The 14215-nt window shown below is 42.8% G+C and overlaps 1 protein-coding gene across 1 annotated transcript in view; it reads right to left on the reverse strand.

Moving 5' to 3' along the window:
• Nucleotides 1-288: 288 nt before the first annotated feature.
• Nucleotides 289-14215, reverse strand: part of Slc2a13 (solute carrier family 2 member 13) — a 287252-nt gene continuing 273325 nt past the window's right edge. The window contains exons 8-10 of the mRNA XM_038343507.1: nt 7574-7695; nt 7303-7455; nt 289-649 (exon numbers count right to left, since the gene is read on the reverse strand). Of these exons, the coding sequence (XP_038199435.1) occupies nt 423-649; nt 7303-7455; nt 7574-7695 (502 nt within the window). The 3' untranslated portion in view covers nt 289-422. The remainder of the gene's footprint in view (nt 650-7302; nt 7456-7573; nt 7696-14215) is intronic.

Below are 14215 nucleotides of genomic sequence, written 5' to 3' on the forward strand. Positions count from 1 at the left end.
TAGGCCTTGTTTTGGCATTAAATACCTTTATGTCATTTTAAATAATCCTTTATAAATATACATATATAATCTGCCTAGATTACCATTGACTGTATTGCTGCTAATAATTGTATATGGTCTTAGGAGAAAGGAGTTCTACTGAAGTCACTGGGTACAACAGTAATGTTTAGACTGTCTCAGGGAGGGAGGGATTATACACATTTGTTTAAGAAAAATCTGTGGGCTTTTTTTTTTTTTTTTAGCATTTCTGCTTATGAAAATAAACATCACTATGGTTGTATTTAGTTCCTCATCAAGTCTTCTAGAATATGGAGTCCTTCGGAAGGACTGTGGGGGAGACTCAGCTTGTGAGCAGGGCAGTGTATGAGCGCTGGCCTTCTCCCCACACTCGATTCAGTGACTAAAATGTCATCGGCAGAAAATTACTCCACATCAGAAGCGTCGTTGTCTGAGAGATGGTAGTTGCTCCCCTTGACCCGAATGTATTCAATGTATCTGCCTTCGTCAGAGTCAGAAGCGCCGCACGGACACAGCCTGTTGTCAAAGAGCGACTCAATTTCCTCTAATTTTTTCCCTTTGGTTTCAGGAAGGCAGCCGTAGACGAAGAGCAGTCCTACCGCCGCAAATCCAGCATAGAGGAAGAACGCTCCTGCAGGGGAAAAGAATACAGTGAACAGCCCTGTGTGGACTTAAGTCAGAGAGTCTCCATTCTGCCTTGAGTCTAACGAGCATGGAATGCAACCCAATGACGTCTGCCAGCCTGCCTTACCCGGTTGTTCCGGTCCTGTGACTATAACACAATTAACCGGTCAAAACTCAAACCATGTTGGAGCAATCTGAAGAAGAACAGGCCAGGCTCAGAGGCAAGTTCTTCATAACAAGTCTCTCTCAGACTCCTGGCTGTGGGGAATTGCTCTCTCCCAACTGTTTCCCCAGCGCTCCCTTTAGTATTATTCTAACTGGGGAGCCCTTTTACTACACACATTTGCACACCTGTCTTGTCTTCTCAGAGGCAGGGAAGGTCAGGAGAGATCTAGATTTCCAGGACCAGGTACAGTGATGCTGCTGCTGAGTGACTGGATTGATGGATTTGATGGTGAGCCTCTTCTTCCTGCTCCTCATGCTCACTGCCTAGACGTCATCCTGAACCTTTCACTTAACTCTCTTTCTCAATAGCCAATCTTCTCGAAAATCCCACTGGATATAACCCACAGGGGCTGGAGAGATGGCTTAGTGGTTAAGACCACTGGCTGCTCTGGTAGAAGACCAGGGTTCAGTTCCCAGAACCGACATGGTGGCTCACAGCTGTCTGTAACTCCAGTGTCGGGCCATCTGACACCTCCTCTAGCCTTTGTGGGCACCGGGCACACATGTGGTGCACAGACATCCATGCAGGTTCTCATATACACAAAATAACAATAACTAAATCTAGCCGGGCGGTGGTGGCGCACGCCTTTAATCCCAGCACTCGGGAGGCAGAGGCAGGCGGATCTCTGTGAGTTCAAGACCAGCCTGGTCTACAAGAGCTAGCTCCAGGACAGGCTCTAAAGCTGCAGAGAAACCCTGTCTTGAAAAACAAAACAAACAAACAAACAAACAAACAAAAAAACAATAACTAAATCTAGGAACCACGTGACTAACAGATGCCCACTTCTTAGTATCCCTGGATTCATGTGGTTTAAGAACCATCCCTGGCAATTCTGCTGTTCCAGCTGTCCCTTAGTCTCTTCCATCCTACTTCTTCCTTTCCATAGTGCATCCCCAACTGATACACTACCACATTTGCTACTTATCAGTAGACTGGGAGTTCTATGAGACCAGAGGATTCGACTTTGCTGTAAGATTACACTTGTAGGCGCAAGTACCACCTGGTGGTGCTTAAGTCAGTAAGTCAAGCTTCGGTGGATGAGGCATGATGGCATCTCATCTTTGATTCCCTACATATTTACTAGATGCGTTTTCCTTTATAATTTCCAATTTCAGTAGAAGAAATACCTTCAAAGTGCTGACAGTTTAAGGGTTCATAGATAATATATCCCCAGTTAGGAGCAGGCACAGGAGAGACACCGGAGAGGGAAAGTCATCTCCCTGAGGGCAGACTGAAGGCCAGGCTCATCTGCATTTCCAGTCAAAGAGAAACAAGCATAGAAGTCAAACATTTGAAAACATCTCTCATCTTAGGTGGCAAAACAACACACCAAAAGAATGACAGTAGGACTACTTTCGTTTTTCCTTCCTTCCTTCCTTCCTTCCTTCCTTCCTTCCTTCCTTCCTTCCTTCCTTCCTTTCTTCCTTCCTTCCTTCCTTCCTTCCAAGACAGGGTTTCACTGTAGCTATTGAGCCTGTCCTGCCACTAGCTCTTGTAAACAAAGCTGGCCTCGAACTCACAGAGATCTGCCTGCCTCTGCCTCCCAAGTGCTGGGATTAAAGGCGCGTGCCACTACCGCCTGATAAGAGACTGCTTTCTTAAAAACTATTTCTACGACGTGCAAAGCCAGGGGAGACCTGAAGAACAAGTGGAGGGAGGATTGTAGGAGCCAGAGGTGTCAAGGACACCACAAAAGCACGGTCCGCAGACTCAACTAAGCAGGATGATAGGGATTCAATGAAACTGAATGGGCAAGAATGGACTCTGTGTGGGTCTGAGCTAGGTCCTGTGCATAGACCTTATGGGTGTATAGGTTGGCGTTCTTGTGGGACTCCTAACAGTGGGAGTGGGGCTGTCACTGACTCTTTTGCTTGTGCTTGGGACCCTGTTCCTCCTACAAGGTTGCCTCATCCTGCCTTGAAACGATAGTGTGTACCTAGTCTTACTGTATCTTGTTAGGCATGTTGAGTGTATATCCCTGGGAGGCCTGCTCCTCTCCCCCACTTGTTTTTCTTTGAAGGGAAACCTAAGAGGAGTAGATTGTGGGGAGAGGGGAGGTGGAAGGGAGGGACTGGAAGGAGTGGAAAGAGGGGATATTGTGGTCAGGATGTAATGTATGAAGGAAGAATAAAAGTTAAAAAAAAAGAGAGAAAAGGGGAAAGAAACGTGTCATGGGGAGAGTGGAGGGCAGCTAGGTAGAAAGAGGCTGCCCCAAAGAATCTGCTCAGTGCAGCCAAGAGTTGTGAGACAAAGACAAACAGGAGCTACTAGGAACACATGGAAGAGTTCGCGGAAGATATCACTTCATGGGCTGAGTAATTAAACCCATCCATTCTTAAAGGAGATGGCATAAAACACAATTTGTAGTATTTGTAAATACTAGATTCCTTTATTTTGTTTTAGTTTGGTTCACACAATTTGTATTATTTGTAAATACTAGGTTCCTTTATTTCATTTTAGTTTGGTTCATATTAAACACTAACTACAATTTTTAAATAACATAAGGCTGAAAAATAACAATAAAAATAATAAGAAATAACAATAAGTCATCTGGGATGCCCAACATAGTAAGGAATTCTACTGAAGACTCTGGAGAGTGTGAGTCTGAATGGCAAACAATGACTCAAAAGGTTGGACTCAAAGCCCCTTGACCTTGGTTCCTGATCTTTGTATGGGAGGGTTAGATAATTTCTGGTTTTTCTAAACAGTAAAAAACAGAAATAATGTGTTATGTGCATATTCAACTTTCATACTTAAAAGTTTTGCTTAAGAATTCAACATCTGGATCAGCACTTGGTGCAAAAGCCTGTGGATCTCAGTTCGATCCTTGGAGCACAGGCACAGGTGGGGAGAACCAACTCCATAAAGTCCTCTGACCCCACAGGAAATGTAATATGTGTGTCCATATATACTTGATAAACTGAGTAAATAATAAAATATGATAATATTCTTCAATTTCAGTTAAAGAACAAATAAAATTAGCATAACTAATGAACAGGGGTGTTTTCATGACGAGGATGTTACTGACATGCTGACCCTTGGGGAAAAGGAGTAAAAAAGAAAAGAAAAAGGAAAAATAAAGGAAAGAAAGAAGGAAGGAAGGGAAGGAGGGAGGGAGGGGAGCCCTGTATTTTGCAGTAGCCATAGAAATGGAATCCTTAATGAGGATGGACAGAGCTAAGGTGTTGGTCACACTGATGGCTCTGGAAGATGAGAACTCGTGCTGCAATAATTTACAATTCACACGACTGAGTTCCAACTCTGTAAGACAGTCAGCCCATCTGGGCATCATAAATGGTTATGATGTTCTTCCTCACTGTCTTCTGCAAGTGCGACAGTGGCCTAACAAGAAGTGATAAGCCCTGTCCATACCCAGGGCTGTCGCTCCATGGGTGGACGAAAAAGACCTTCATGAACAATGGGTTCTTGGGCTCAGATGTAACTCATTTGGTGGGGTCCTTGCCTAGGGTGCTTCAAACCCTAGGTTCCACCCCTAGCACCATGTGAACCAGGCATGCATGGTGGTACCTATCCTGGAAGTAGAAGTGGGAAGATCAGAAGCTCAAAGGCATCCTCACTACATAAATGCTAAGGCCAACCTGGGATAAATGACACCATGTCTCTAAAAAGCAAAACACACCAAGAATCAAACGTCACCCAAACTAGTTTTCCCCTAAAAAGCAAATTCCCAATGGCAAATAACACCCAGGAAATTCCACTGAACAGAAAACCCTAACTGAAATTGAAGACTCCAAGGCAGGCAGATTGGTTCTTGACTCGGGCTCTCCTGGTGAGGCCCATGCTTAGGCGTTGAGGAGGGTGGCAGGCGATCAATAAGGTAACTTCTTCCATTTGCTCTATTATTTCTCCTTGGAATGATAATGAAAAAAAAACCAACCAATTATAATGAAAAATTAACCTTCATGAGATGGATAATTCAGAGAGATTCTATAGCATTTTTTTTCCTGAGGGAAATACTATTAGAACCATTAGAACCATCTCTTAAGTTCCAGATTAAAACCAATATTTAGTAACTATACAATAACAGTCAATGACCACATTTCAATTTCAATACTTCCATGCTGGATAACTTTAATATACTGCTCACTGCAAGATCTGTTAGCCACACCTGTGGACAGGTACTATGTTTGTGATCCCCTGGTGGTTTTTAACAAAGAATTTCATTGAACAACCTGCGATGCAAGTCTCCCTAAGAAGTGACGCTTAGGAAGGAACCAAAGTTTGAGATCTTAGGAAACAATTTCAAAAAGGCAGGAAAGGAAAGAGGATATAGATATTCTCAGGGAAATACACATCAGGTCCCCACATACTTAATCAGAAATATAAAAACACATGCTCATAGATCATTACCATGTGGATTAAAATCTGAGAGTAAAGGTCTAAGCAGACTGGACACATGTCCCCACTGTTAGTGGAATGGAGGGGCCAGTGCACTGACAGGAGGGAAGCTGGCTTCTCCCTGCGGACTCCCGACAAAGCCGACATAGGCCCTGCCTACGGCATGCCTGCTGCCCATGCCTTTTCTCAGTGCAGTATACATTTTCTCTCATTTCTCCACGAGCCTGTGTGGTGAACGTACACGCACACTGTGGGAAAACAGTGACGAGAGTTGTCTGGTACCCTCAGTGCCTTCTACCTCACCTCATCCCCAAAGAGTACTTAGATAGCCAGAGTTTTATTGCGTGGCCTTTTATTATGCAAGTACCTATAAAAAATGCCTCTTGGGCTGTTAGTGTATATATAGACCTTCAAGTGTTTTAAGCATTCTCAAGAATCAACTATCATCATGTCAGGAAAACAGGCACATGCGTTTATGGAATCATTTTTAGTTGTTAAAAGAGATGAAGCTGAATATTCTAAACACACCACCAGCCTATCTTGTCTCTGCCATTTCCTTCCCAAGAAACCAAATGTTTCTACATCCGCGTTTCTTAACCTGTTGGTCATGCCCATGGGAAGACACAAAGTTCCAATGAGCTTGGGAACTGCAACACTGCTCGGTAGTAAAATTACACTTGGAAAGTAGAAACAAAAATAAATTCATGGTTGGGGTTTCTTAAGACCATCGGAAGTCTGTGTTTTCTGATGGGTGTGACCCAGAGGCTGAGAACCACTGTTCTAGACGTTCCAAGTGCTTAATGGGAGATAAAACAATGAACCATTGGTTGCACGGTATTAACTACTACAATACCATGTCAGTATGTCCTGAACACAGAGCAAACAGATCCGCATGCTTCCCTTCCCCACAGCTGTCACTTCCCCCTCCCCCTTTTTTGGCTTTGGTTTTTTGAAACAGGGTTTCTCAGTAGCTATGGTGCCAGTCCTGGAACTCACTCTGTAGAACAGGCTGGCCTCAGTCTCACAGAGATCCACCTGCCTCTGCCTCCCGAGTGCTGGGATTAAAGGCGTGTGCCACCACTACCCGGGTGCAGTTGTTTTTCTTATACAGGTGAACATGATGCTTGCTCTCCCATTCCCCTGGCAAGAGGCAGATGAATCAAGGCCTGGCCAGGTTGGTCTTTCTGATCTATGGCAAGGGTGGGGACAGACAGTAAACTTTTCCAGAGCATGGGATGAGGTCAGGTGGGGTGGAATCAGAGGGGACCGGACAAGAGTACACATTTCACATACACGATATAGTCTTAAGGAGATGTGAGAACAATGACTTTACATTTCACCTTTTAAACATTATGCCAACTTAGCAAATATCAACACAACGTATAAAGTCATGTAGACAAGGCAGTTGTGTGTGTGTGTGTGTATGTGTGTGTGTGTGTGTGTTAAAAACACAGTAAAAAATCTTTTGACTTTAGTAAGCATAGGTTTGAAGCAGCTTCACAAAGGAGTTGTGTCATGCGCTGTTACCTACCAATGTTTTCCTTAAGCCACAGTCTCCATGCATTTTTGTTTGGAGGCTTTTGTCAAAAGTCCCTGTTTCTGGAAGTGGTGGGTGCTGGGCTCTAATGTGTCCTGCTTGGCACAAATGATTCAGTGGTACAGTGTCCCAAATGGGTGAGATACTTTCAGGTGTGCTCTAAGGCTGCTGAGGTGTGGGGTCCCATCCCTCCCAAAGGACATCTCATCGGTCCTGTCTTCATGGTCTTGGCATCGTCTCTTTGCTTCCTTGTTAGATTGAGAGCTGTGCTCTAAGGACCTCCGTCCTGGCAGGGTTGGGGGGTTCAGGTTTTGAATTGTGGGGGATACTGATAAGCTCTTGGAGACAAGACGCTTAGGAAAAGAGAACTCTTCCCTTAGAAACATATCCCAGAACCCTTGGAGATGGTGAAAGCTATACAGAGATATTTACAAAGAGCCAAAATATAATGACATAGCTCCTCTCATAAATTATAGGGTACCTAAGGAAAGAGTATCAAAAATAACAATGAGAAAACATTTAAAAAACATGCTCTTACCATAGTATGTAAGATATTCTGCAGTGTGTAAAAAGGTCAATGAAACCAGGACGTTGAAAATCCAGTTTATTCCGGCTGAGCATGCATTTCCTGTACTTCTTGCCCAGAGAGGATAGATTTCAGAGTTCACCGTCCAGGGCATTGGTCCCATTCCTGGGAAGTAAATTATTGAAACTATAGTAAAAATCTCCTGTGGAATGACATAGAGTAACCAGCCTCTTCTAAGAGGGGACAGACAGCACAGGGCAAAAGTAACAAAGCATCCACTTACCAGGTGCAAAGAAGATGAGATACAAGACCAGGCCCAGGAGCGCCGTCCAGGAGTACGGGGTGGGGCAGAAGCTGTAGGCCCAATGCACATCTTCTGTTTTGAACCTGGTTTCGTTGTCACACCTGAAAAACAAGTACTAGTTTAGTGGTATGGGATGTGGCTATAGAAATTAATGCGATTGTGTTGGAAGTACTTGGAAATTCCTCAATGTCTTAAGTGGGGGGGGGGGGTAAGGTAAAAATATTTTTCTTAGAAATTTGAGATCTCCTGTCATGACCATATGCACATAAACACATTAAACGGAGAATGAGATGGATGGCGTAGATGAAATGCACACAGCGAGAGCTTAATACAATGTCAGAGTGTCTGGCAATTCCTTTTTTACCCAGACGGCGTGAACAACACCTGACTTCTAACTTGAAGCTACATTAGACAGAGCCACCCAAGCGTGTCCTGTACCAGTACACTGTGGTGGACAGGTTCTCTATGCGGTTATGAACGACCAAGAGGGCAGGCCCCTTCAGAAGCCTACTCCTGGTCACCCTTCACTATTAAATTCTCCTATTCCAGTTTCTCCTTTGTCTCTTCATAACGAGATATTATATTTATCTTTTCTTGGAAAGGCTTCTTCTTACCCAATTCCCTACTTGATACCAAACCTCAGTGGCTATTCTGATTGTAACATGAATATCAAAAGGCTTAGTATGTACATAGAAGAGAAAGCATACGATATTTGGGGTTTAAGGTCTGGATTATCTCATTCAGAATGTTTTTTTTTCCTAGCTCCATATGTGTACCTGTGAATTTCACAATTTCATTTTGAAATGAAATATAATATTATTCCACCGTGTAAATATACCACATTTTCATTTACCAATTAACAAACATCTAGGCAGTTTTGAATTTTTGACAATTATAGCTAGAGCAGTAATGAAGATGGATGAGCAAGTCTATCTGTGGTAGGATGTAGAATCCTTTGGGTATACGCCCCAGAGTGGATGAGCAGGACTTGAGGTAGAATGATCCTCAGTTTCCTGAGGAATCACTGCATTGCTTTCCATTGTGTCTATACAGGTTGGACCCTGCACCAGCAATAAGTAAGGTTTCCATTTCACTGCATCTTAGCTAGCATGAGCTGTCAGTTTTTAATTGACCTTGGCCATTATGTCTGGGGTAAAATAAAGTCTCAGAGTAGTTTTAATTTGCCTTTCCCTGATGTCTAAGGATGTTGAGCATTTCTTTAAGTGTTCTCAAGCATTTGTGTTTCATTTTTTGAGAACTCTCTGCTTAGTTCTGTGCCCTATTTGTAACTGGATTACTTGTTTCCTTGATGTTCAGTGTTTTTAGTTCTTTATATATTTTATACACTAACTGCCTATCAGATGTGTAATTGGTAAGATCTTTTCCCACTCTGTAGGCTGCCTCTCTGCCTGAATGATGGTGTCCTTTGCCACACAGACGCTTTTCAGTTTTGTGATGTCCCACTTATTTATTTTTGTTTTTAGTGCCTGTGCTATTGATGTCCTACTTAGAAACCTAGTTCCCTGTGGCAATGGTTTCAAGCCTATTCTACACTTGTCTTCTGTCAGATTCATGGAATCTGGCCTTATGTTCTAGGTCCTTGATCCAGTGAGAGTTGAGCTTTCTGCCGGGTGGTAAGTATGACTCTATTTGGATTCTTCAATGTGCAGCCGTCTTGACCACCACTATGTACTGATACTTTTCTACAGAGTGTAGTTTTGGCTTCTTTGTCAAAAATGAGGTGTCCATAGATCTGTGGGTTTATATTTGCATCTTTCTTTTTATTCTTTTGATGAATGTGTCTGTTTTAATACCAGTACCTTTCTGTTTTTATTATTATAGATTTCAGTACAACTTAAAATCTGGGATGGTGATTCCTTCAGCAGGTCTTTTACTATTTAGGGTTGTTTGTTTTGGATATCCTGAGTATTTTGTGTTTCCATATTAAGTTGAAGATTGTGTTTTTAACTTCTGTGAAGAGTTGTTTAGTAGTCATATATATTAAGAAATCAATATTTTTAGGGTTTCCAGATTGGTTAACTGGCCTCTTAGAACCACTTTCATTGTGTCCCTTAAGTCTGGCTATGTTGAATTTTCACTGCCTTCAATTTTAGAGTTTTTTTTTTTTACTTCTTGATTTATGTCTTGATCAATTTTTCATCAGTAGTGAGTTGCTCAGCTTCTATGAGTTTATATATTTTCTTACATTTCTACTATAGTTGATATCTAGCTTTAATCCATGGTGGTCAGGTAGGAAGCCATATATTATTTTAATTTTCCAAATCTGTTGATACTTGCTTTATGTCCTCACATTGGGTCAATTTTTCAGAAAGTTTCTGCTGGGAAGAAAGTCCATTCTTTGTTTTTTGGTGGAACACTCTGTAGATGTCTGTTAGGGTCATGTGATTCATGGTGCTATCCAACACCAGCATTGCTCTGCTTAGGTTTTGTTTGGATTGGCATGTGGCATTGAAGTCACCCACTATCATAGTACAAGGGTCAATACTTGATTTTAGCTGTAGTAGTGCTTCTTTTATGGACATGGGTGCCCTGGTGCTTTGTACATAGATGTCTAGAATCACAATATTATCTTGGTGAATCTTTTCTTTAATGAGTATGTATTGTCTTTCCCTAGCTTTTCTGATTATTTTTGAAGTCTATTTTTTCCAGATATTAAAAAGTCATACTTGCTTGCCTCTGGGGGACCACTGGTTTTTCCATCTTTTTACTCTGAGGTGGTATCTGTCATTGGTGGCAGAATTTTTAGATATAACACAAAGATGGATACTGTTTTTTTAATCCAATCTGGACATCATGTACTTACGGAAGAATTTTGATCATTAACAGTGAGAGTTATCAATGGCCAGTGTTTATTGATTCCTATTTATTTATTCTTAAAGGGTGGGTCCCCCCATGTTTTGGTATACTGTTATAGGTTTATCTAAACCTTGTATCTTCATGGGTGTGGTTACTCTCTTTAGATTGAAATTTTGCTTCTAGTGCCAGCTGTGGAACTGAACTGGTAGATAGTAATTGCTTATATTTGCTTTTATCATTAAATAGTTTACTTTCTTCAGTTGTGATTGATAGTTTTGTTGGATAGTTTTGTCTGGGCTGACATCTGTGGATTTTTGGGGTTTGTAGAAAATCTGCACAGGACATTTTGGCTTTTAGAGTCTTCATCCAGAGTTTGGTGTTATTCTAATAGTTCTGAATTTATATGTGACTTGGTATTTTTTCCTTTACAAACGTTAATATCCTTTCTTTGGTCTGAACATTTAGTGTTTTGATTAATATATGCCTTGGGCAATTTCTTTTCTGGTTCTATTTTGTGCTCTATCTATTTTGTGTGTAATAGGCACCTCCTTCTTTAGATTGGGCAAATTTTCTTTTATGATTTTGTTAAAAGATGTTTTCTATGCTTTTGACCTAGGTTTCTTCTCTTTACTCTATTTGTAGGTTTGTTCTTTCCATAGTGTTTCAGATTTCATGGATATTCTGTGCCTGGATTTTTGTTTTGACTGAGTTATTTTTCTACATTGTCCTCAAGAATTGAAATTCTTTCTTGCAGTTCTTGCATTCCCTTTGCAAAGCTTACCTCGAAGGCTTTTGTGTAGCAGCCTAAGTTCTTCATTTTCAGTTTTATCTTAGTTTGAGTTTTCTTTCTTTCTTTTTTTTTTAAAAAATACTGAGTTTATTTCACATGTATATTTGTCTCCCTACCATTTCCACATCTGACCACCACTATTACTATGTCCTATCATAACATTCCATACATACTTAAAACCAAGTAAAGGGTGGAGCTCCATCCTTGAAAACTAAACAGGCATTTTAGACAACACATTCTTGGCAATGGAACCTGATTCTATTTTCATGTTTTGAAATTCCACTGTTTGTATTTTCATCGACTTCATTAGGGATTTATCCATGTCCTATTTAAGGTCCTTATATAATAATGCAGGCTATCTTGAAGGCTTTGTCTTGGGCTTCAGCTACATTACATGTCTCAGGGCCCACTGCAATAGGATTATTGGCATCCAGAGGAGGCACATTGTCTCGGCTGCTTACGCTTGTGTTTTTGAGCTGGGATCTAAGCATCTGGTGTTGTGATGTTTGAGGTGTTTCATTATGTAGATCTCTGGTCTTGTCGTTGTTGGGTGGGTATTCCATTCTTTGGTTGCTATTGTCCCCTCTGGATCCTAAGCAGGTGTGGTTGCTATGTGGTCCCTCGTAAAGGGTCCTTTTGTGGGTGACACAGAGTGGTCATGGAGAAGAGCTAGGAGATCCTGGATCCCCAGCAAGAGGAAGGGTTCCTAGGAACTGCAGTAGGTGGGAGGAGGCAGACCTGTGGGCAGGCTTCTACAGGACTAACCTTAAGTCTGGAGAAACGGAATGGAGGCAGGGATGCTACTGAAAATTACCTCCCTGGGCCTGGAGCCAAGGGTGTCACTGAGGACTCCTGGTGGAAAGTGCTTTTTTGGGGGCTAGGGATCTCACACAATGGAATACAAATAGGCTGGGGGGGGGTAAGAAGACAGGTGGGGAGGAGCTAAGCTGGGTCAGCACCAAAGGACAGAGCCTCCAGAGAAGGAGGTAGGTAGAAAGGGACAGGAAGTGGGGCTCCTGCAGGCCAGCTGCAGTAGAAGGAAGAGTAAGTTGGAGCACAGGAATGAAAGCACAACTTGATAAAAGACTGAGCATACACACACAAAAGCTATGAGTAATTGTCTCCCAAAAGAACAGTGGTTTGTTTTCCTGTAAAAGAATCTTAACCTCTAGTCATCACGGCTCTCAGTGGAGCTGAGCGGTCACTGAGCAACGAACGAGACCTGTATCTCTGCAGACCTGTGAGCAGAAGGCAGCCATTGACATCTGCTGACAAAACCCCCCAAATCAATATTCTCCACCTTAACTTCCCACCTGAGACAAAAGCTTCTGAGTCATCCGACCTGTAAGAAAATAATAAAGAAGGAAACGAAGGAAAGAGAAAGAAGAAGAAACAAGAATACAGTAAGGCTTCAGGCAGACAAGTTCCAGGGGAGAGAGAGGGGACAGACAGGCAGAAAAGCTTGGAGGGAGGGGCAGACAGACAAGTTGCTGGGGAGGGCATGCTCACAAATAATGGACATTTTTTCTGAAAACCTCTACTTGCTATTTTTCTCACCACAGTGCCTTGCCCAAGGTCTGTGTACACAGCTTTTCCTAACAGGCTGTACAGGGCAGAGAGACCCTGTCATTCCTTATCATCCTTGGGTGACTGTCAGAAGGGCGCCGAGCTCTGTCCTGGTAGACACACTCAGCAGCATGCAGACAAGCTGATGATCAAGGCTGTGATATTACTCTTGACCTTCACAGCGCAGACACTAGACATGTCAGCTGCAGAACTAAGATGCATGTCCCGAACACCATAGGGCAGCGTGCCCCTGCTCTGCAGACCAGTCCTAGCCACAGCTGGCACCACCACATGTTCCTGAGGAGAACAAGCAGGTAGATATGGGCAGAGCAGAAGCCGTGCTGTGCAGGTCTCATACCCATGCCATCCTGGAGCAAAATCAAGAAAGACACTAAGCTGCATAGAGGGAGTGAGGGGGACAAAGGACAGTGGTCTCTCGGGAAGAGGACGTAAGGGCGGTGATGAGCCCTGTACAATAATCTTCACACAGGAATGTGTTACAATGAAGTCCACTCTTTTGTAGTAAAATTAAAAATAATGATGAAGAACAAAGTGATACCTCAATCTGGTCATGTGAGAATGTGTATTTGCCAGGAGAATGAGCAGACAGAAACCTAATATGGCTCAAATGCATCAGTGACGGTTCCCTGCTCCAGTCAGAGCCATGTGCCTTCAACATCTCCCTGAAGGTTAACCAACTGTCTCCCCAGTCCACTAAGCAGTTTTAAACCAAAGAAGTCACCAGAGGAGCTAAGCAGGGCACAACTGCTCTGGCTACAGCTACTCTCGAGAACACACTCCTGTCCCCGCCACAGGACAAACTTCCTGTACTGTTCCTCTACCACTGCAGCGAATTCATTTAACTTAATCACGTTTTGTACCGAAGAGGACAGGAAAGAGACACAACATCTATTTAAAAAGCAGAACTTCACATTTTTCTTCATCGGAAACCATAGAACTTTGCTGTCTTCCCCAAAGAGGAAAACTTCTTGGATCGACTCTGGGGTAGGACAGGAGGGTACTCACTGGGGGCGGTGGGTGGTGACGTTCTGGTTTTATTTCTGGCGCAGAAGAACTCACACCTAGGTGTGGGATGCAAGCTGCTTACTGCTGAGCAGTAACTCAGCCGCCACTGCCTTGCTCTGGCCTGTGTGAGACATCGCATGTTCTGCTGGGTTGCCGGCGCACACTTTCTTTGCTAACTGCCTACTGTAGATCACGAATAAAGTATGCTTTGCCTATTCCTGCCTCAGGAGTGGGAAGTCTAGGGACAACACCACCAAGCTCCAGCCTCAAAGTTAGAGGTTAGCTCTGAGAGTTCTTTTACCTGTGGGCATATATGATGGGATGACACATAACTTGAAAGTAGTGACTAAGGGAGCACAGAGTGTCTCCCAGTAAAAGATGTCATTCATTCTCATCTGAGGAAAAAAAAGAAAATGCCAAGC

Source organism: Arvicola amphibius, chromosome 9 (genome assembly GCF_903992535.2).
Source record: "Arvicola amphibius chromosome 9, mArvAmp1.2, whole genome shotgun sequence".
NCBI classification, from domain to species: domain Eukaryota; kingdom Metazoa; phylum Chordata; class Mammalia; order Rodentia; family Cricetidae; genus Arvicola; species Arvicola amphibius.